Raw genomic sequence first — 22,790 nt, forward strand, 5'->3', positions numbered from 1 at the left:
TTACATATGTTTAGAAAAATTCATGCAGAAGTTTTTTTTAGTTTTTTATTATTTTTTACCAAAATTGTTTAGATGTCAAATATGGTTTCAGCCTCAAAGTATCACAAATTCACAAAATTCTATTCATTAATTAAAAAAAAGATTACATGATCGTCACATGATATGTACTCTAAGGCATCATCACCGCAGAAAAATGATATAACCCAGAAAAATTCTTCGATCACGTGATCTGTTTTTATTTATCACATTGTCACGCCCTGTCCGAGTTTCACTGTTTATATTTATCTGAGGGACTTAGATTTTTTCAAGTAGATGAAATTCTATTTGTCACGTTTTATTCATCACATCCTAAATTCTTCGATCACGTGTCAGTGCATAACGCCGGCCGAGTTCGAAGAATTTTCTGGGTGCCGTTGGGGTAGTTGAAAAATGTCACGTTCACGTGATTTGATGTCGATCATTCTAAATTAATTATGTTAATAGTACCTGCGTTACTTGTTAATGATACCAATATAATACGTTTTATATTTGTAACATATCATTCACTGCGCATGTAATAAAATTTAAGGGCAAATTTTTCTGTATAGTTATTAATATGGTTTATGTATGTAGATCAAAATCGGCTAAAAAAATTTTTTTTTTTTTTACGGCCGCACGTTGTTTATTAAACTTTATTAAATTCTATATACTAATTATAAATAATCGGCTAAAATAAATTTTTTTTGGTCAAAATTGATGATTTCGAAATCATAATTCTGGTCAAAATTTTCCTTAATTCAGGCCAATTTTATAATGCCGGCCCAAATTTGATAAAAATTGAAAAATTAAGGTCAAATGTAACATCGCATTTATATAAAATAACCTTCAAACTAAATATAGAAAATAATACTTCTTGACGACATCTAAGAGTGTATTGAATTTCTTCAAATGCTTTTTGTTTTTTAAGGTGAATCTTAACTAGAAGTTAGTACATTTTTTTTTGCAAAAAATAAGGAATTGAAATTTGTCAAATATAGTAAATAATTTAAAACTTCAGTAAGTATTTTATATAATTTTATAACAAAAAAAAGCTTGAAAAAAATATTAACTCAAGTAAATTTTCAAATAAACCCAGAATCTATAAAGAAAAAGTTTCCTTTTTTTCATTTATTTGTATAATAGTATTATAAATTCTTTATTATTTCAATGATTTTATTTACAAAACAAACTATTTTCTTATTTAAAAAACAATTTGAATATTAAAAAAAAAAATTTCGTGATGAAATAAATAGGAATCTAATATTAAAACATGATTGGTCAAAAGTGGATTTACTAAAAATAATGAAAATTTTGTAGTTTTTTTTAATTTAAAACAAATTTCTTATCCAAAAATAAATCTAATAATACTCTTTCCTTCTTTTTTTCCTATAATAAATAAAATTTTATCATTATTTCATATTAAAAATAGAGAAAATTCGATAAATTCAATAATAAACAAAAATCTAATTGGGTGATCGATCTTATTAACTTAATAAAAGCTGTTTCTTTTGAAATGTTACACCTAAAAATAAAATATTTATTATTAGTTAAAGGATTTTCATTAAATTTTATTGAAATAAAATTCTTTTTTATTAAAAAAATCATTTTTTTTTTGTGTTTATACAAAACCTACCTGAATACTAACTACCATTAAACCCTTAAAAAATCTTTTTCTCTTGCAAAATTACATATATTCTTGTTATTAAAACTATATATTTATCCAAACTTTTAAAAGGATCTCAAAAAAGTTCATTTTTAACGTAAACTTCTTTGTATATGCGAAGAGAAAATGATGGAAAAATAATTTCAGAGACTAGTATAATAAAGGAGTTGGTTAGTTGTAAATTTACGATTAAGGAAGTAGAAATCAACGTCAATCACATTTTGGTAGATGAATATAGCTTAAGGTGGAATTATATTCCGATAGAAGGAGCGTATATATTTTGGTTTAAAGAATTAAGTTATAATATCACCAAGATAGATTTAATGCTTTTGGACTATGTCAAAGATTGTTTCATCAACTCAAATGGAAGTAATGCACTCATAGATTGGACGAAATCCTTTAAATTAATCAATAATGAAATCACGACGTCTAGAAATGTTACAAATAGGGAAGATGCGGCGATAAGGTGTTTTAGAGTTAAAGAATTTTTGTGGTGTTGTGGATGCAGAAAGTATGGGGAATACCAAATAAGGAGTGTTTACGTTGTGCAATAGAAGAGGAAACGTGGGAACACATATGGATTTGTAACAAAAACGACGCAGGTGATACAAGATATAATGGACAAGGACCAAAAGAATCAATGGAAAGAAGATTTATGGGAAGTAGCTGCTACAAAATCAATGATCATGGGTCCGGATTTACGTTAGTCATCACTTCGTTTTATTATACGAAGATTTTGGTATGGAGAGATTCAGTGGAATTAGTTTTCAGCTAAATTTCAATGTATTTTTTTGTATTTATCAAGTAATTTGTTCTCCTACATTTACAGAAATAAAAAATACGTTTATCAATTAAAAAAAAAAACTTCAGAGACTAGTAAAGCACATGATATTTATGGCGTACCGTACAATTCAAAAGCATGTTGTAAACTCGACGTCACTTGTTATAAAACAACATGCCACTTTCATACAATGATAAATGGAAATCAAATCTTTTAGATTCCATATATAACGTCTTACCGATTATCTGGGGTTTAACATATCACATCACTTTTTTAAATGCGAAAAAAAAGTATTGTTTTTAAATTTAATTAAAAAAATAAAAAAATTTTTTTTTTCATAGAAAATTCATTGGAGAATTTTTAATAAATGATAGATAATTTTGTTAGAAAATTTTTTTAACAGAAGAGATTTTTTTTTAATAGGGAGATAAATTATTTCGCTGAGAATTTTTTTTTTTTTTTTTTTGATAGAAATTTCACTGTAGAATTTCTTTTTAATAGGAAAGATTTCTTTTTTTTGATAGACCATTTCATTAGTAAATTTTTTAACAGGAAATTTTTTTTTTTTAATAGGAGAGAAATTATTTTTGATATAGAAATTCTTTTGAGGATTTTTTTAATAGGAAAAAATCTTTTTTAAATTTTTTTTTTTAATAGGGATTTGATGGAAGATTTCGTTAGAAATTTTCTTTAATAGTAATAAATGTTTACAATCAATTAAAAATTGAAAAATCAAAATTTTATGTCACATTTTCTCGTAGAGATTATAAATTTTGAATTAACATATGGGCGGATGTACTGTAACTCATTTCCATATTATCATCGATGTGATATTTAAAAAAATTGTATTATTTACATGTGATTACCTCGTGATAAACACCGTCAAAATAAATGCAACACGCCCCCTTATTAATAACGTCTCCTCTTATTTTGACAAGTCTCTTTCCAAAGTTAATCATACTCCGATCCTATTCTTAATGTTAAAAGTTGTTTACTTTTATGTGTATTCAAAAAAGGAAGGCGAATATATTTTAAAAAGGAAATAAAAAATTTTTAAATTGACAAAGTAATAACCGGTAAGTTTAAATTGTAAAATATTTTTTGAGTATACTTGTGTCCTAAAATTTTTTATACAATATTCTAACAAAATGAATTTTATTAGTCTATTATGTTTCGAAATCCTTTAAGTGACCATGAAGTTCCGGATAATATATTGCAGTTTCAAACTCCTATTATTTGTGACTACTTTCAAAAAACTCCAAATGAAGAACTTATTTTAGTTAATGACGAAAATACACAACATTCCTTTTTCCATAATTATCCTACTAGTCCATATATTCATGCTAATAGAGTATTTGGTGGTAAAAATTATCCTCAGTCATATAAAATAATATCTCTTGGTCAATACCCTACAAGAGTAATTTATACTAGAAAAGAAAAGGGAATAAATTATAAGGTTCCAAATAATTATCAAGTAGAAACAGTATTAAATGGATTAACAGTTTTGTGCAAAACACAGTATCAATTTTCACGTAAAATTGTAGTTAGATATACTGTTGAATGGACGGATGAAAATGGCCAAATAAGATCAAGTTACAGTTTGTCATCAGCTGGAGCTGCAGGTTCTTTATTTTTAAAAGTAAGTTTGATGATTTTGTACAATTAAATTATGTTATATTTATCACTTTTATATTCTTTATTTATTATAGGAAATATGTAATAAACCTAATTCACGAGTTTCTGGAACAACACTTTTTGGTTTAGACACAAGTTTTTTACAACAAATCCGCGAAATTATTGCTTCTCAGCCACAACAAATACCTGCTAATCGTAAACGATGTTTTACTGAACTTACATCACAATCACAAAAAAATAAACGCATTTCAATGATTGGAAAGGAGATTGCTACACAAACTTTAACAATTCTCAAAGAAAATAAATTCACCTCATCATCTGAAGAAATTATTGCAAGTCTTGAAGCTATAATTCTTAAAATTAATGGTGAAATAGTTGAATTGAATTTTCATTCTGACAATATAACTGATTTTACACAACACTTAGATTCAATTATTCGTGCCTGTGATGAAACATTAATTTCGCGTGATAGTTATCGCAGATTAGCCAAAGCTGTTCCAAATTTAATAAGAGAATATGTAATTGAAAAACGATGAAATGAAATTACAAAAACAATGAATTCACTTATCCCAATCAAATCATTTAATATTAATAATGTTAATTTTGATGATGACAATGATGATGGGAATCAACAAGATCATATTAGTGGAATAGAATTTAATGATGATGATGTAGGTAATGGTGCATTTCGATCTATTATTTCTCTATTAGACATTATAATTCCTATTTTAACAACTTCAACACCGCCTGTTTTAAAAATTGGTGATAAGATTAATATAAAATTGGGTGGAGATGGGAGAAATGTGGGGCGAAAGCAAAAGCATGTAATGCTTACTATGTGTATTCTTAATGAAGAAGAGGCAGTTTTAAGTCCTGCTCATCAATACAGGTATTATATATGCCTTTAATTTTTAATATTAAGTATTGTTACATATTACTGTGAATGTTTATTTAATTAATATTTATTTTATGTAGTATTTGTTTATATTTAGGAAAAGAATCTTATGATTCTTTATCTATTGTATCGGCCAAATTTTCACATGAACTTGAACAATTAAAGACTAATGGATATAAAGATTCAAATAATACAATTTGGCCCATTGAATTATTTTTTTCGGGTGATTGGAAATTTGTAGCATTAGTTCTGGGAATAAATGCTGCAACATCCAATTACTTTTGTTTATATTGTAATTGTCATAAAGATGAGATAGAGATATAATATGGATAAAGTATGGTTAAATTCAAAAAATACACACGGTATGTATATGGAATTAAATGTATATTTTTATTTAATATATAAATTAATAATTAAATTTATTATAGGATGTAAAAATGCAATGCTTTTTCAAGAAATTGATCAAAATAATTGGATTATTGATGAATTGCATCTTATGTTGCGGATCTCTGATGTACTTTTTCAATGTTTATTTTACGAACTTATCAAAAAAAAAGATTTTGCAAATAATACACAAATATTGATAATTGCAGAAATGAAAAGGCTGCATGTTCATTTTGAATTTTACCCTCCTACTACGAAAAATGGAAAATGGGAATGGACATCTCTTATGGGTCCTGACAAGGAAAAGATATTGAAAGATTTTCAGATAAAACATCTTTTTGATGGACAACAAGCTACAAGAGGACAAGATATTGAGCATCTTTGGCGTGAATTTTATTGTCTTTATAAATTAATGCATCAAAAATCTATAACAGATGAGGAGATTGACCAATTTGAAGCTGATGCAAAGCAATGGATTCGTGATTTTTGTCGTCCTACTATTGGTAATATGAATAGTGCTAATCAACAAGAAGGAATGTATTTGCGCACAGATGTTACTCCATACATGCATGTATTTGCTCAGCATGTGCCTCAATTTATGCGATATCTAAAACAAAAAGGGATGGTATTGCGGCATTTTTCAACATCAAGTTTAGAAAAAAAAAACCATCAACAGGTAAATTTAAGCAATTTTTATCTAATTTCACAATTTGTAATTTTATTTTAAATTAATTATCATACTTTTATTTTAGGTACGATTATTTTTTGGAGGAACAACAATGGGTGGAGGAAAATCAAAAAAAACCCGTAATTCACGATATTCTCTGTTATGAAAACCGGCAATTATTCTATCATATACATAATACTCCAATTAAATAAATATACACGAAAAACAATGGAAATAAAGCCTAGTAGCTTTATAAGGTAAAATCATGTATTTCTTATTAATAGTGTTGGCGGGTGAAATGATGTCGTATGGTGATGATAAGATATACGAACTTTTTGTAAATACTCTAATAATGTAAAAATCATGTAAATAAAAAAAAATTTTTTGTTTTATCTTGCTTAATTTGTACAATTTTAATTAATTTTATTTCTAATTTTAAATTTCTATTTCTAATTTTTTATTTACATTCTTAAGTGTTCTAAAATTATTATATACATAAATAAAGAGATTTTCAATTACCTTCTACAAAATCTCTTACATCAACATTAAATTCAAAGCGCATTGAACCACAACGTAGATGCATATCAGGATCTTTGTATACACGTTCTTTCCAACAGAAAGTTACATCATAGGTTTGTTGCATATTTTGCATCAAAACATATGCACACGTACCCGTCCGTCGCTTTTTACTACCCCAGTTTTTATTTTCAAAAAGAATACCTAGTCGTTCATATCCCTGACTACCTTTGAACTTACAAGTATACATTCTTTTTGCTGGTGAATATTGAAAGTTGGTTAATTATAAAATAAAATAATGAAAAGTCCTTCGGAAAAGGGTTCCATTTTTAATGTTTTTACTCGAGGTTCACTTCTATGAAATTGTAAACGTGCCTTTAACTGCATTACAAAAGATTGTTTAAAGTGGTGAATATCATATAAAGATGGAGAAGTTAGACATTGTGAGTGAGGTATTATTTTATTATTTGGGTGAACGGCCCTTTCATGAATAAAAAGTGAGCTTTTAGATGAAAAAGTTTTGGGAGAATTAGCAGGACAAAGAAAACAAGTAAATGGCATTATATATGGAACGCGTATAAAACAAAAAATTTCATACTCGCGTTTTTTACATCATTTAATTTTATCAAAAATTTATCAAAACGCAGTTTCTTATTCAGGCAATATGTAAGTGTTTTAAAAAACCAATCAAATTCTATATTTGATGTGATATAAAATTGATGGGGCGTGAATGCATATTATTTGTTACGGGGGTGATGTTGTTGAGTCAAATCCGCCCATATGATCTTATTTAATGCATCGCGATTAACCTATTTGAACACGTGATCGTGATTGACATTTTAATTTACTTTATGGAAATAATTTTAGCCGGTGTAATGCCGTAGTATACCTAGTAAATTTATTAATTGTGGGGCGCAGTATTACATTTAGTCTTAGTGTATAAAATTTTAACTTATTTTTATTTTTATTTTAATTGGACCGAGAAGTCGTTAAACTAATAATCACATGGATTAAGGTAATTGGTCCGTGATGACCTTAAACTATTAGTCACGAGATCTAAGGATAAATGAAGATCCGAAAGATACTAAATTGAATGAAATCAAGTGATCTGAGGTGTCAAGTGATTAATTTGTTGATCACTACGTTAATATTATAAATCATAATTCAGGAGTTCATGATGATCAAATGGATACAAAATTAAGTTAATGGAAATACTTTAAAACAATGGAAATACTTTAATAATTTAAATCCATGAATCGAAATTATGAATTTAGTTACACAAAAACAAACATAAAAGGGCGTGAAGATCACCTTTTGGAAAGGGGAGAGAGAGAAAACTGGACGAATTTTGTTATGAATTATTTATTTTATTATTTGATGTTATTAAACCAAGCATATTATTGTATTTATTTATATTATTAATAAAGAGTCATTTTGTTAATACCTGAGGTGGCAAACATAATTCTCTATGGGCTCAGGTGTTACAAGTGGTGCATGCTCCGAGAAAGGAAAAGTGATCATCCCCACATGATCACTACAGGTTATAAGTACAGGATCTCTGAGAAAAGAAAATGATCACCCCCACGTGATCATTAGAAGTTACAAATAAAGGATCGACGAAGTTAAGGAATTATAAAATTAAAAGTTCTAAGTCTTGGTTAAAAAAGAATTTAAGGTGTATTAACGTTAAATTTTAATAAAATAAAGTTAAATATTTTAAAGGATACGTAAAAATAATGGTTACCAATGTAAAAAGTATTAATTTGGGTAAGTATGACCATAAATGTATGAAGAGATAATGTTAAAAATTAAATTTTTGATCTAACTTGACCACCGGCTGATAAGTCAATGAAAAATTATTATTATAATAATTTTCATACATATGAACCAAATATGTATGGTAGTAATTGATTATCAAGGGAAATGCGAGGCTAATCAAGTTAGAAGGGGTTTTAATAGAATATTGTAAATAAGTCCCATGAATTAAGGATTAAAAATAATTTTTATAAATAATTGAGGTTAAGTTAAGGATAAAAAGTGTACCCAAAAACCGACACTATAAATATGATGGTAGGGTAATTCTGTGTGAACTCAATTGAGGTTTTCTGTGTGATCAATTGAGAATAATTCTGTGTGAACTCAATTGAGGTTTTCTGTGTGATCAATTGAGAATAGTTCTGTGTGAGCTTTTTCTGTGTGAACTCAATTGAGGTATTCTGTGTGATCAATTGAGAATAGTTCTGTGTGAACTTTCAAAAACAATTCTGTGTGAGGGTACCCAAGAAAAATCATGATTAACGTTAACAAAAATTAAAATAATGTTTGCTGGACAAATATATTCAAGGAAAGTTATTAAAAATTAATAAGGATATAAATGATAAGAGATTTTGTAGCGTAGTAAAATTATATAAAATGACAATACAGGTGTCGAGATTATTAATTAAAGATTATCAAAGCACAGTAAATTTTAGGATATAATAGAATTGGAGGCGTAGTAGGAGCATATGAAAGAGGGAGATTTGAATCTCCCACTTATTAAATGAATTGTTGACACCGAGGAAAGATACATCAGTCTTGGAAATACAACAAATAATCGGACAAATCAAATATGGATTCACACTTCAACCTTAGGTTGGAAAATTTTATGGAATATAAATTTATTTGTACAAACCTGTAAACTACCATACTCAGTAATGAACAAATGAGGTAAAGGCAAGCCCAGTATAGGTCAAATAAAATATAAAAGAAGGATAAAAAGTAAAAAAATGTGAAAATTTTTAGAGAATTTTATTAAAAATGGAATGGTACCATGTTTGGAACGCTGGATATATAAACCATAAACAAGAACACGACCTAGGAGTGATAGAACCAGAGGAATGTTTAGCATGTGAAATATGTAACCCAATAGAAAGAGAAGTATCAGCGGCATTCAAGAAATTTTGGGATGCTTTATTTAAATTTGAGGATACAATACTAATGTACAATAATGTAACACATAAAGAATTATTGAATTTATTAAGTATGGACAATAGAGAAAGGGAGGATACAATACATAAGGGAAAATGTAGGAATATAGTAGATAGAATAATTGAATCAATAAGGTACAGACAACAACCAAAAATGAAGGAAAAAGGATTGAGAATAATAATTGTAGTAATTGTAAGGGATTGTATTGAAGGAAACTTGGAAAATGAAGTATTTGATCGATTAATAGGATGTCCAGAAATAATGAAACATGGATACATTTTAGAAGATTGGGATGTTAAAAATAGATTTCAAAAGTTTTGGGATTGGTACAACACGATATTGGAAAATGAAATGAAAGCAATACATGTTAAGAAGTTAGCAATAAAGTTATTCAGGGATTTATTATATGAAGAAACAGAAGATCTGGTGAGGGGAGAAAAGGTAATTGAATTGTTACTCCAGATAGAACATCAGAATAGATGTGAGGCAGACACTCAAGAAGGAAAGGATGCATGGAAGAGATTGATACAGAAAGTAAGACAAAGATTTATTGACACCAAACAATTTACAAGGGAACCTGAGGACCCAGAAAGTGATAGTCCTGAAAGTTATGAATTAGAGGACAGTGATGGTAGTATACATTATGAAATAAAAATAGAGGACAATGTCGAATGGACAGTGGAATTATTAAAAAGAAAAATTGAAGAAATGGGTGGAAGGTTCACTGACAAAGATATACAAAGAATGTGGGACCTAAAAATAAGGATAGAATTAATATTAACAGAAGACTTTTTAGGTACATTTTTCGAATTAATGAGACTAAGTGATGAAAAATTAAAAGATGAAATAAATGAATGGTTAACAAAAGAAACATTAATATGTGGAAATTGTAGGAATAGAAAGTTACCTGATATGATAGCAGACATTGGACAATGTAAAAATTGTGAACAAAAAGAATTATTAGAATTAAAGGATGACTTAGAAAAACTAGGATACGAATTAAATGTGTCAGAAATAGAGAGAATAAGAAAATTCAGGATAAGCAATAGTATAATATTAACAACGGAATTTATGGAAAAATATTTTCAGGAAATTGATATGAATGACAAAGAATTAAGGACAAAATTATATGAATGGATCAATGAAAATACCACATTTTGTGATGAATGTGGAATAAGATGGATGAACAATAAATTTGACGAAGGAAAAACCAAGTGTAGGGATTGTGAGAATGACGAAAATGAAATTGATATCAGGGTCAAAAGATTAAAACAAATATGTGATGATAATAAAATAGAAATAACTAATGGAGAGTTATTGAGGTTAATCAGTATGGGATATACTGATGGAGAAATATTGGATCAAGAATTTATTGAAATATTCCAAGGAAATAAAAATGATTTGGAGAAAAATTTAAGGCGGATATTAAATAAATTTCTAAAACAGCAAGCTGGAATTGGGGATAGTGAAAGCAGTGGAAATGAATCTGATAATGAAAAATCTGATGGATCTGAAAATAAATCAGATGGATCTGGAAAAGACAGAGAAATTTTAAATCCAAATGATACCGATAACAATGAAAATTTTGAAGAACCTTATGAAGAAAACATTATAAATAGACCTGGTTTTGACTCAAGTGAAAGTTCAGAATCAAATTCTGAGGATAAAAGCGAAATATCTGATTATAATATAGAAAATTTATTTGAAACACCTTTAACACCACCGATACCACCAATCCCACCAATAGTACCAATAATTATGGGAGCAACAAGAGCTGAAGTAAGGGAAGATTTTAGAGCGGCTTTACTAGCAGCAACAGGACATGATATAGGAGGTAATTGGGCTGGATTAGTCGCAGCCAACCCATTAGCAAATGCAATTGAGGATGCAGGAAATGTAGCTGGAGGAATAATTAGTATGCCACAATTTTATGGAAAGGAAGAAGAAGACGTAAACGATTGGGTAAGACAATTTGAAACAGCATTTACTGCCATAGGAAAAGCAGCAGGAGTAAATGGAACTAGACAAGCAGCAATGGCAGCTACCTGTTTAAAAGGTGCAGCAGCACAATGGTATAATGAAAAGAAGGAAGCAAACAATGGTCATTTGGTAAATTGGCAAGATAACGATAATGATAATGATTTAAAACATAGGATTAAACAAAGATTTACCAGGGAAGATGTTAGAAAAAGGAAAATGTTAGAATTAAGGAAAATAACACAAGGAGTAAATGAAAATGTTGAGGCATATACGATAAGGTTTAGACAAATATTAAGGATAGCTACCAGAGGCCATGCATTAGATGATGAATTACAAGTGGATAATTATATCGAAGGATTAACACCAACATTGGGATATCAAGTCAGAAGACAAAACCCAGCAAATTTAAATGATGCAGTGAATACAGCAAGGAGAGAGGAGGAAGCTACTAATGAATTAATAAGAAAGACACGTGGTATACCAGTTAGTACCCAAAGAAAAGGAATCGATATACAAGATGACAAGTCAAAGAATATATTTGAAAAACCATTGGAGAAAAATTATGAGGATGACCTTGCCGACATGTTTAAAAAATTAGAGGTAAAATTAGTAAATCAACTTGGAGGGCAAAGGAGACCACCAAACAATAATAATAGACAAGGACCACCACCTCGAGCATGTTATAATTGTAAACAACCAGGACATTATGCAAATGAATGTAGGGTAAATAATGGTCAAAGAAACTATGGAAGACCAAATAATCAAAATTATAATAGAAGATCAAATAACTATAATGGAAGACCAAATAACCATAACAGACCACCAAACCACCAAAACAATAATCGAGGATTCAATGTAGTGGAATATGATAATTATAATGACCAATATGACCAATATGATTATGATAGTCAGGATTATCAGGATAATTATGATCAAGGATATAGTTATGACGACCCGTATTATCAAGATAATGATGTAACATTTAACCATGTTGATCAAGATTTTTATACCGGTGAAAGACAAACGAGAAGTAACATAAAAAATAGGTCAAGTAATCGAGATATAGATATGGAAATTGACCAAGAACAAACACGAAGAAGGAATAATAAATATGCAAGCCAAGAGGAAAGGGCAGCAGCATTACCAAAAAGAGGATTCACTGATGAAAGTCTGAGGAAGGCACAAGAAGTAAGGAGAAATAATAATACATGTGGAAATTGTGGACAAAGAGGTCACTATGCAAAACAATGTAAAAATGAACGTGTTAAAGGTATCCATAGGACAAGCGCATTTCAGAGGAACACACCAGAATATAACATAATAGAGGATCTGAAAAATACCAGAGCAAATGCAACCTTTTCACAAATTATAAACATGAGTCCAGAGCAAAGGAAAATATATTATGAAGGAATGAGAAGGTATCCACAAACAGATTGACTACAAGAATCAATGAACAACATTGAAGCAGAACACTTAACTGCATTAAGGGGTAAATTAATAATAAATCAAGAATTAAAGGACGTAATGTTTGATACAGGAGCAGCAGTAAATGTAATAACTAGTCAGATAATGGATGAAATGGACCTAAAAATTGAGGAACCAAGTACAGTAAGATGTGTGATGATAAATGAGGATAAATTAGCATCTAGGGGTACCACGACAATATACATACAATTTGGGGATAAGGAAATACCCATTAAGGTTGAAGTAATTGATTCAGGAAAAAACGAAATTGTGTTAGGAAATGGAGTATTAGATATGTTCAAAGCAAATATAGATTACACAGATAAAACAATAATAATTAGAATAAATGATGAAACTATGGATATACCAGTAAAATACACACAAAGGACCATTAAAGGGTTTGAAGAAACATTTGATGAAGAGGAAATATTAGAAGAATTATACCAGGATGAATTGTATAACATATATGAAGATGACCATGAAGGTCAGGAAGATGAAAATTTTAAAATATAAGTCTTGGTCAGAATGATACTGAAGAGACGATAAAGAAGCACAAAAATGACCATGAAAAATTTACTGAAAAATTTAAAGTAGGGGACATAACCAATGAACAAAAAGGTAAATTAAAGGTATTAGTAGAAAAATATAAGGATATATTTGAGTACGATGGTGAAAAATATAATAGGACAAACCTAGTAAAACATGAAATCAGATTAAAAGGGGGTACTGAACCAATAGCCCAAAAGAGGTACAAAGAAAATGATGAAAAAGGTAAATTCATCAGAAAAGAGGTCGACGAGATGATAAAATTGGGAAAAATTAGAGAATCTAGAAGTCCATGGTCTTCACCAGTGACTTTAGCAGGGAAAAAGTCGGGAAATTATAGATTTTGCATCGACTATAGAAAATTAAATAAAGTTACAATAACAGATGCATATCCATTACCGAGGATTGATGAACAACTAGAAAGGATAAGTTCAGGAAAATGGTTTACCAGTCTAGATTTAGCATCAGGGTTTAATCAGATAGAAATGGCTGAGGAAGATATTGAGAAAACAGCATTTATATGCTCAGCAGGATTATATGAATATAATGTCATGCCATTTGGGTTAACAAATGCGCCTGCAAGTTTTCAAAGGTTAATGGATAAAGTATTAAAGGAGTACCTAAATGAATTTGTGATAGTATACATTGATGATATAATGATATATTCAGAAAATTTTGAAGACCACCTAAAACACATAAAGTTAGTATTAGAAAAATTAAAGGAAGCCAGTTTAATACTAAAGTTAAAGAAATGTATATTTGGAAAAACAGAAGTAGAATTTTTAGGACATGTAGTTGGTAAAAATGGATTAAAACCAAGTCCAGGAAAGGTTGAAAAGATACAAAAATTAACAGCACCTATAAATATAAAAGGTGTAAGGTCAATATTAGGATTATGTACGTATTATAGAAAATTTATTAAAGACTTTTCAAAAATAGTAAAACCAATAACGTCTTTATTGAGAAAAGATGAAAAGTTTGAATGGGGCATCAAACAACATGAAGCATTAGAAATATTAAAAAGGAAATTAACCGAAGAACCGGTGTTAAGACAACCAGATTGGACAAGGAAATTTATATTAATCACAGATGCTTCAGGAATAGGATTAGGGGCAGTGTTAGCTCAAAAAGATGATAAAGGTCAAGAATACGTAATAGAATATGCCAGTAAAAGTTTAAACAGGACAGAACAAAGATGGCCAATAACCGAACAAGAATGTTATGCAATTGTATGGGGAATACAACATTTCCATAAATACTTGATCAATAGAAAATTTGAGGTAGTAACAGACCATGCAGCTTTGAAGGGATTAATGACTGCAAAAGTACCAAAAGGAAAGAGATCAAGATGGGTCATGGAATTAGAACAGTATGATTTTGAAATAACTCATAGACCAGGAAAAGAAAATAAAAATGCAGATGCCTTATCAAGGATAATATAAATAGTTGGGTAAAAGAGTTACTTTTCAAAAAAAATGGAACAGGTGGTAAGAAATACAAATCATAAAATAAAGGATATAATCAAAAATTTAGAAGGTATAACAAAGGAATTAAACAGGATAAATTATAACTATAAATACAAAGCCGAAAATTTTGAGGATAGTGAGGAAAGACCACTAATTTTGGAAACCCAAAAGGAAATATTACAAATAGAGGTGATATTAAGTAAAGTAAACAGGCTAAAATTATCAGAATTATGTAAAAATGGGACCTAAAATAATAATCATATGTGGAGTTGACGGTACTGGAAAAACATTCATTGTAAATAAACTTATAAAAGAATTTAAAAAAGTAGGACAAAGTGTGAGGTTTAACACCTTTAAAAGGAGAAGAGAGGACAATGATAAGTATAAAATGCCAAAGAAAGGTATAGAATGGGAATTCAGGAAGGAAGTTGTTGAACAAATCAACAGGAGAATGGAAGAACATGATAATGAGGATTGGTTAATATTGGATAAAAGTCCTTATAGTGAATATTTTTATCAACAAACACCATCATTCGACAGAGGATACATAACAAGATATGAGAATCACCTATTAGAGAAGGAAATATTTAGGAACAAAAAGATAATCGATGAATCAATAGTGATATTTTTAGAAAATGAAAAATGTTGGGAAAATTACAAGGGTAGAGAATATTCGAAAAAGGATCAAGGACATAAGACATCATACCCATTATTAAATGAAGAGAGATATATGGAAATGGTGAAATCATTTAAAGAATGTCAAGATATTTACGAAGGAGAAAAATATGCTAATATTAAAATATCAAATAATGACACAGATTGGGAAAGAGTATATAATAAAATAATAGAATTAGATGGAGATAAACCACCAATAGAGGTTAAAAATGTTGAGATTAAGGATAACATCAGAGTAACTGATGGTAAAAAGTATATTGAGAAAAATGGTAAAAACATCAGAATAATAGAAGACTTTGAAAAGATGGGAGCACTATATTTAGCTCACGGTCATGAATTATCGGCACATATGGGAATCAAAAGTACTTATGATAATTTAAAAGATAAATATTATTGGGAAAATATGCTGAATGATGTTGAAAGATATGTAAGGACATGTGATGAATGTCAAAGAAGAGGAAAACCACAAGGGAAAAATGAATTACACCCAATTAAAGTAGTAGAACCATGGTATCAAATCGGGATTGACTTCGTTGGACCATTGAACACGACAGCAAATGGTAATAAATACATCATAGTAGCAATGGATTATTTTACAAAATGGCCAGAAGCCAAAGCAGTAAAAGAAGCAACTGCCAAAGAAGTATCAAAATTTATTTATGAAGACATCATTTGTAGACATGGATGTCCAATGAAAATATTGAGTGATAGAGGAAGTCATTTCAATAATGAAATGATTAAGGAATTAATGGAAAAATTCAAAATTAAATGGAATTTTTCTACAAGTTATCATCCAGAGACAAACGGACTTGTTGAAAGATTCAACCGAACATTAGGTCAAGCATTAGCAAAGTTATCAACTAAGGATGATTGGGATCAAAAGATAGCACCCATATTATTTGCCTACAGAAATAAAAAGCACAGTTCAACAAAAATTTGACCATTTTATCTGACATATGGAAGAAATGTACGGACAATAATGGATGAAGATATCAAAGGAATCAACCTAAGTGACAGAATAGTTGGATTATTAGAAGAATTACCAAAAATCCGATATGAAGCCAAAGAACAAATATTAAAATCTCAAATAAAACAAAAAGAGTATCATGACAGAAAAATAATTAAAGAACATACCTTTGGAATTGGAGATAAAATATTACTTTATGATAAAGCCAAAGCACAACAATTATCTGGAAAATTGGAATCAAAATGGTTGGGACCATTTTACATTCATGAAATACTACCAAACGGAGCCTACAAAATTAAAGATATTAAGGGTGTAATCAAGAAAACACCTGTAAATGGAGAATTATTAAAGACTTACCATACACCGATGAGTAAATGATAACCATCATCAATGGACTTAGAAAAATAAAGATAATTTATAATCATGTGAAATAAAATCACATGACATAAAAATAATTTTGGAAAAATAGGAAAAATTAATGAAAATTTCCAAAGAAAGACCTAAGTGAAATCCGGTACAAGAAAACCGTGAAATTCAAAGAACACATGACAAACCACGGGAACAGCCGCAGGACGCAGCTAAGTCAAGTAACAACGCATGCTTGATTTAGTAGTATAATTCGCACCTACCACTTCGAGACACGAGTTCGATTCTCAGAATAAATTTAATGAGGGCATTAAATTTTTATGCGGGGGATAGTTGTAATGCCGTAGTATACCTAGTAAATTTATTAATTGTGGGGCGCAGTATTACATTTAGTCTTAGTGTATAAAATTTTAACTTATTTTTATTTTTATTTTAATTGGACCGAGAAGTCGTTAAACTAATAATCACATGGATTAAGGTAATTGGTCCGTGATGACCTTAAACTATTAGTCACGAGATCTAAGGATAAATGAAGATCCGAAAGATACTAAATTGAATGAAATCAAGTGATCTGAGGTGTCAAGTGATTAATTTGTTGATCACTACGTTAATATTATAAATCATAATTCAGGAGTTCATGATGATCAAATGGATACAAAATTAAGTTAATGGAAATACTTTAAAACAATGGAAATACTTTAATAATTTAAATCCATGAATCGAAATTATGAATTTAGTTACACAAAAACAAACATAAAAGGGCGTGAAGATCACCTTTTGGAAAGGGGAGAGAGAGAAAACTGGACGAATTTTGTTATGAATTATTTATTTTATTATTTGATGTTATTAAACCAAGCATATTATTGTATTTATTTATATTATTAATAAAGAGTCATTTTGTTAATACCTGAGGTGGCAAACATAATTCTCTATGGGCTCAGGTGTTACACCGGTTACCTTGTGACCGGAAAAAAAAATATTTAAGGTTTGAAAAAAAAAAAAATTGAAATTAAATTTTTTTCAATTTACATCATTTTATAATGGTTGATAATAAACTTTTGACAAAATTATCACAAAATTTACTTGAAATTTTAAACGATGAAGAATATTATGATATTACAATTGAAGTTGGTAACGACCCTTACGTAAAAATATTTCGTGCTCATATGGTTATTTTAAATTATCGTTCTCCTTATTTAAGAAGAATTTTATCAACAAATAAAAAGAATAATGATGGAACTTTGACAAACATTAAATTACCAAATATTTTACCCGAAATTTTTCAAATAATTTTAATGTAAGATAAATAAAATTTCGTTCATCATGTGGTCATGCGATAATTATATATTTTTTTACAACTTTTTAATTATTTTTAAATTATTTTAGGTATATTTATGGAGGAAAACTCTCTTTAGAAGAATATGATATTTCAGATATCATTAAAATTTTAGTTGCTGCTAATGAGCTCAGCCTTCAAGAATTAATCCCCTATTTAGAATCCTTTTTAATTGAAAATAAAAAAAATTGGATCGAACAAAATATTGACTTGATATATCAAACTAGTTTTGGAAACGATTCTTTCTTAGAACTTCAAAAATATTGTACTAATTTAATTATTAAAGAATCAAATAAAATATTTAATTCTCCGAATTTCTCTTCGATTCCAGAAAAATTATTAATCACGCTTATTCAAAATCATCAAATAAGTGAAATTCAAGTTTGGGAGCATGTAATTAAATGGGGACTTGCACAAAATCCTGAACTTTCTTCTGATCTTACAAGCTTTTCAAAAGATGATTTTAACACTTTAAAGAAGACGTTACAAAAATGTATTCCTTTAATTAAATTCCGTAATTTAACTTCCAAAGAATTTTTGAAGAAAGTAAAACCATATAAAAAAATCTTACCGAAGGAATTATATGATGATTTGTTAGAATATTTTTTGGATAATGATTATGATCCAAACAAAAAATCAGAATCTCGTACTATTGAAGAGATTAAATCAAAAAATATCGATTCTAATATCATTACAAATAAACATGTTGAAATAATCTCAAAATGGATTAATAGATTAGAAATTACCGACAAATTAGCAAGTTCGTATGAATTCAAATTATTATACCGCGATAGCGAAGATTCTGGTGAGCTGTCTGAAAGGATTAATAAATTTCATGAAGTTTGTGATAATCATTCCCAAACTGTAACAATTTTTAAAGTGAAGGACAGAAATGAGATTCTTGGTGGATATAATCCGATTGAGTGGAAATCTGATTATAGTTGTGGAATTACCAAAGATAGTTTTATATTTTCTTTTAATAATGAGAATTACATTTTAAGTCGTGTAAAGAATGAAATGAGAGCTATAACTAATTATTCTAATTATGGTCCATCATTTGGTCATGATCTGTGTTTATTCTGGTTTTTTAATAATGACAGGAAAATCCATTGTGGTCAAAAATATTATGAAAAACTTAACAATGATGATTCGTTTAATTTAGATTTTTTTGAGGTATTTCAATTGTGCAAGACTGATGATTAAATAAGTCCTCTAAGTCTAATTAGTGTCTTCATAGTTCATTTACAAAATTAGATTAGTAATAATATAATATAGATTGAACTTGTGCTTATTTCTAATATTTTAGCATCGTTATACGTTCTATGGCGTAAGAAACAACTATGAAATTATAAATAAAGCAAAATCGCTTGTTACGTAATTTAGATTTTGATGCTGAGAGTTTTAAGCTCGAACAAGACAATCATATTAGACAAATGTCGAGTTTGTGAAGCTAGATCAATGTGATAACTAACACTTTATTCCTAATTGCCGATGTCAACGTAAAGGGCGCGGGTTGCGTGGAATAATAAATTCTCTCAAATTTAATCATGTTTTTTTAAATTTATATGGATTCGATGATAAAATTTTTTTAATATAATTTATCTATAAAAGAGGTATGTATAATTCGCGCTATACCTGGTACCACTTATGATTTGAACGGATTTCTTTATTTGTATTTAATTATTTTCATTATTATTTGAATTAAATCTCAGCTCCATAATGGTTGTCATAAAATTTTGTAACATATAGACTTAACGTATTAAAATACCATTTATTTATTTCATTCCAGAATTACATTTTACCATATTCAATCAATATTAATAATTTAAGAATTAACAAACAACTTCATATGAATTTATTTTCGTGATTAATCTATTGAATTTCTTTGAGTTTCTTAACGTAATTAAGGTTATGGAAGTAATAGAATTTTTGGAAGATATAATCTCATTAAATTTACAATACATTCTTTAAAAAGAATCAGAAATATTCCAATGATGTGATTATTGGTAATAAATTTGCTTATATCAATTAAAAATTGAAAAAACAAAATTTTATATCACATTTTCTCGTAGAGATTAAAATTTTGAATTAATCTTATATTTATGTATTTATTTATCTCTTCCAATGTGACATCTCATTGCGAGTTAACGATTAACATGTTTGAACACGTGATCGTGATTGTGATGTTGATTTATAATTTTTGAAATTTAAAGAATTTAAAATTAAATATTAAATAAAAATGAAATTAAAGAAATACCATAAAAATACTAAAGCTAAAAACTAATAATAAACTTAAGATAAAGATAAAATTGATAAAATTAAAAAAGTATGCTAATATAGATCAAAAAAGAATATCGATATTAATTATATTAATTAAAGATAAAATAAAGAAAATAAAGTATTATAAAATAAAAATAAAATTAAAAAAAATCTGAAACTATATATTAAGAATAAAATTAAAAAAAAATTAAACTAATTACATTAATAAGGATAAAATTAAGAAAAACCATGATAGGATTAAAAAATTTCTAATAAATTTTCCAATAAATTTTATAAAAAAAATTTCAAGCCAAAATTCTCAATACTCTATTAAAAAAAATTATTCTCCATCAAAAAAAGACTCACCTATAAAAAAACCTTTCAACCAACAAAATTGTCTAAAAAATTCCTCTATTAAAGAAAAATTTTCTAATGAATTCTCATCAAAAAAAAAATCCCCCTATTAAAGAAAAATGCCTATTGAAAAAAAATTCTTACCTATTAAAAAAATTCTCAAAAGAATTACTATATCAAAAAAAACTTCCCTCCTATTAAAAAAAAATTATTTACCGAAATTCTCTATCAAAAAAAAAATCTCCCCTGTTAAAAAATTTCTAACGAAATGATCTATCAAAAAAAAAATCTTTCCTATTAAAAAAAAAATCTCTAACGAAATCCTCCACCAAAAAATATTTCACCTATTAAAAAAAATTCTCAAAAGAAATTCTTTATCCCCTGTTAAAAAATTTTCTAACAAAATTATCTATCAAAAAAAACTTCCCTATTAAAAAATTCTCTAATGAATTTTCTATAAAAAAAATTCTCAATGATTTTTTGCATATTAGGCCGGGCAAAAAAAATTTTTAGATTCTCGTGACATAAAATTTTAAAAATGACCCGGCCGGCCAGCATTTATTTTTATATTTGTAAAATTTTTTTTTATTTTTATTTTTTTTATTTTTATTTTTTATTTTTATTAATGGGTTCCAGTTAGAAACCTAACATGGACGCGATTATAAGTAGAAAATTACATATAAGTCAAAATTGACAAAAATACTAACTAAACTACACGCGAAAATAATCTACTCAAACCGGTGGGCAATTAACAGGAAGAAGGTATAATGTGAGATACTAAAATTAGACCCCACGACACAAAAACCCAGATAACGCCACTGCCTCCCATACTCTCGCCTAGGTAAACCTAAGTTTTGGTAAGTTGAAGCCCGTACCCCGCAGATTATCAAACTGAACCGCCAGCCCCTGGTTGGAAAAATCCCCCACACTGGTCGATAAAAATAAATTCTCCAAGTGACTATATTACCAGAGTTAACAAACTACCTAAGAGTAAACTAAAGGGGAACTTTTTAGTGTCATGCAATCCCCAAAAGGACATTCACCTCATTTCGAACGATCCCTTCAATCTAAACTAAACTGCAGTAAAAACTCATGATAGTCCAAACATGTGCCATCTTGATCTCACCTGACCAAAAACTGATCACCAAGATCTGCACCCCCTTAAATTACACCCAACTCTCTCAAAAGAAAAGATCTACAAACCACCTGATGTCGATCAATTTTGGGATACCCCCTACCCCCCAGAAAAACTCCAAAAAGCAGAAGGCAAAAAAGAAAGACGAGAAAAATTCACCAAAAAAATAAGAAAAATTCATAACCCTAGGAAAACCAACCCAAAGGAGTAAAAACCTAGGTAAAGAGGGAAATTTCACCAAACTATCACCAGGAACAACCCCTTATTATTAAGAAAGCGAACTTTCACCACTGAGCGAAATGGAAATTTCTTCCTTCCAGCTTGGAATCTTCAACCTTATAACCAAAGTCGTTCAAAACATATGAACAAGTGCCGCTGGACCCAATAGAGACAAGTAGCGGAAACCAAGTTGGTGTTTTAACCAGGTATTTAGGGCAACTTCTTTAAATACGAGTATTTTAAAATGAGTGAAATATTATTTCCATTAAGAAAAGTGAGAGAAAGGAGAGAGAGTTTTTTTTATATTCATATTTGTAAAATTTTTTATTTTTTTATTTTTATTTTTATTTAACAGTAATAGTTAGCGGATACAATTTTTATAAACATATCAAAAATGAAAAAGTAAAATAAAAAAATGAACTAAACTATCAGAAGAATCTACTTCGACGGTGGGGCAATTAAACACGAAACTATTAAAGATATAACCAACTACACCT

General features: G+C 28.5%; 4 protein-coding genes across 4 annotated transcripts; 3 read left to right on the plus strand and 1 right to left on the minus strand.

The window, feature by feature from the left end:
* Positions 1-1,794: 1,794 nt before the first annotated feature.
* OCT59_015665 (uncharacterized protein) lies at positions 1,795-2,235 on the plus strand (the record flags this gene model as incomplete). Its single annotated transcript, XM_066140180.1, has 1 exon — positions 1,795-2,235. One exon carries the CDS (start codon positions 1,795-1,797, stop codon positions 2,233-2,235), a length of 441 nt encoding a protein of 146 aa, XP_066002987.1.
* A 1,395-nt stretch (positions 2,236-3,630) lies between these two features.
* Positions 3,631-4,633, plus strand: OCT59_015666 (uncharacterized protein; the record flags this gene model as incomplete). The annotated part of the gene is made up of 2 exons (XM_025330886.2): positions 3,631-4,101; positions 4,172-4,633. The coding sequence occupies 2 exons, from the start codon at positions 3,631-3,633 to the stop codon at positions 4,631-4,633; spliced, it is 933 nt and encodes a 310-aa protein (XP_025166948.1).
* A 1,921-nt stretch (positions 4,634-6,554) lies between these two features.
* On the minus strand, positions 6,555-6,809 carry OCT59_015667 (uncharacterized protein; the record flags this gene model as incomplete). The annotated part of the gene is made up of 1 exon (XM_066140181.1): positions 6,555-6,809. The coding sequence occupies one exon, from the start codon at positions 6,807-6,809 to the stop codon at positions 6,555-6,557; it is 255 nt and encodes an 84-aa protein (XP_066002988.1).
* An 11,221-nt stretch (positions 6,810-18,030) lies between these two features.
* On the plus strand, positions 18,031-19,529 carry OCT59_015668 (uncharacterized protein; the record flags this gene model as incomplete). Its single annotated transcript, XM_025323190.2, has 3 exons — positions 18,031-18,287; positions 18,377-18,719; positions 18,903-19,529. The coding sequence occupies 3 exons, from the start codon at positions 18,031-18,033 to the stop codon at positions 19,527-19,529; spliced, it is 1,227 nt and encodes a 408-aa protein (XP_025164171.2).
* Between the last annotated feature and the right edge of the window lie 3,261 nt (positions 19,530-22,790).

The sequence above is a fragment of the Rhizophagus irregularis genome, chromosome 23, assembly GCF_026210795.1.
Source record: "Rhizophagus irregularis chromosome 23, complete sequence".
In the NCBI taxonomy this organism is placed as follows: domain Eukaryota; kingdom Fungi; phylum Glomeromycota; class Glomeromycetes; order Glomerales; family Glomeraceae; genus Rhizophagus; species Rhizophagus irregularis.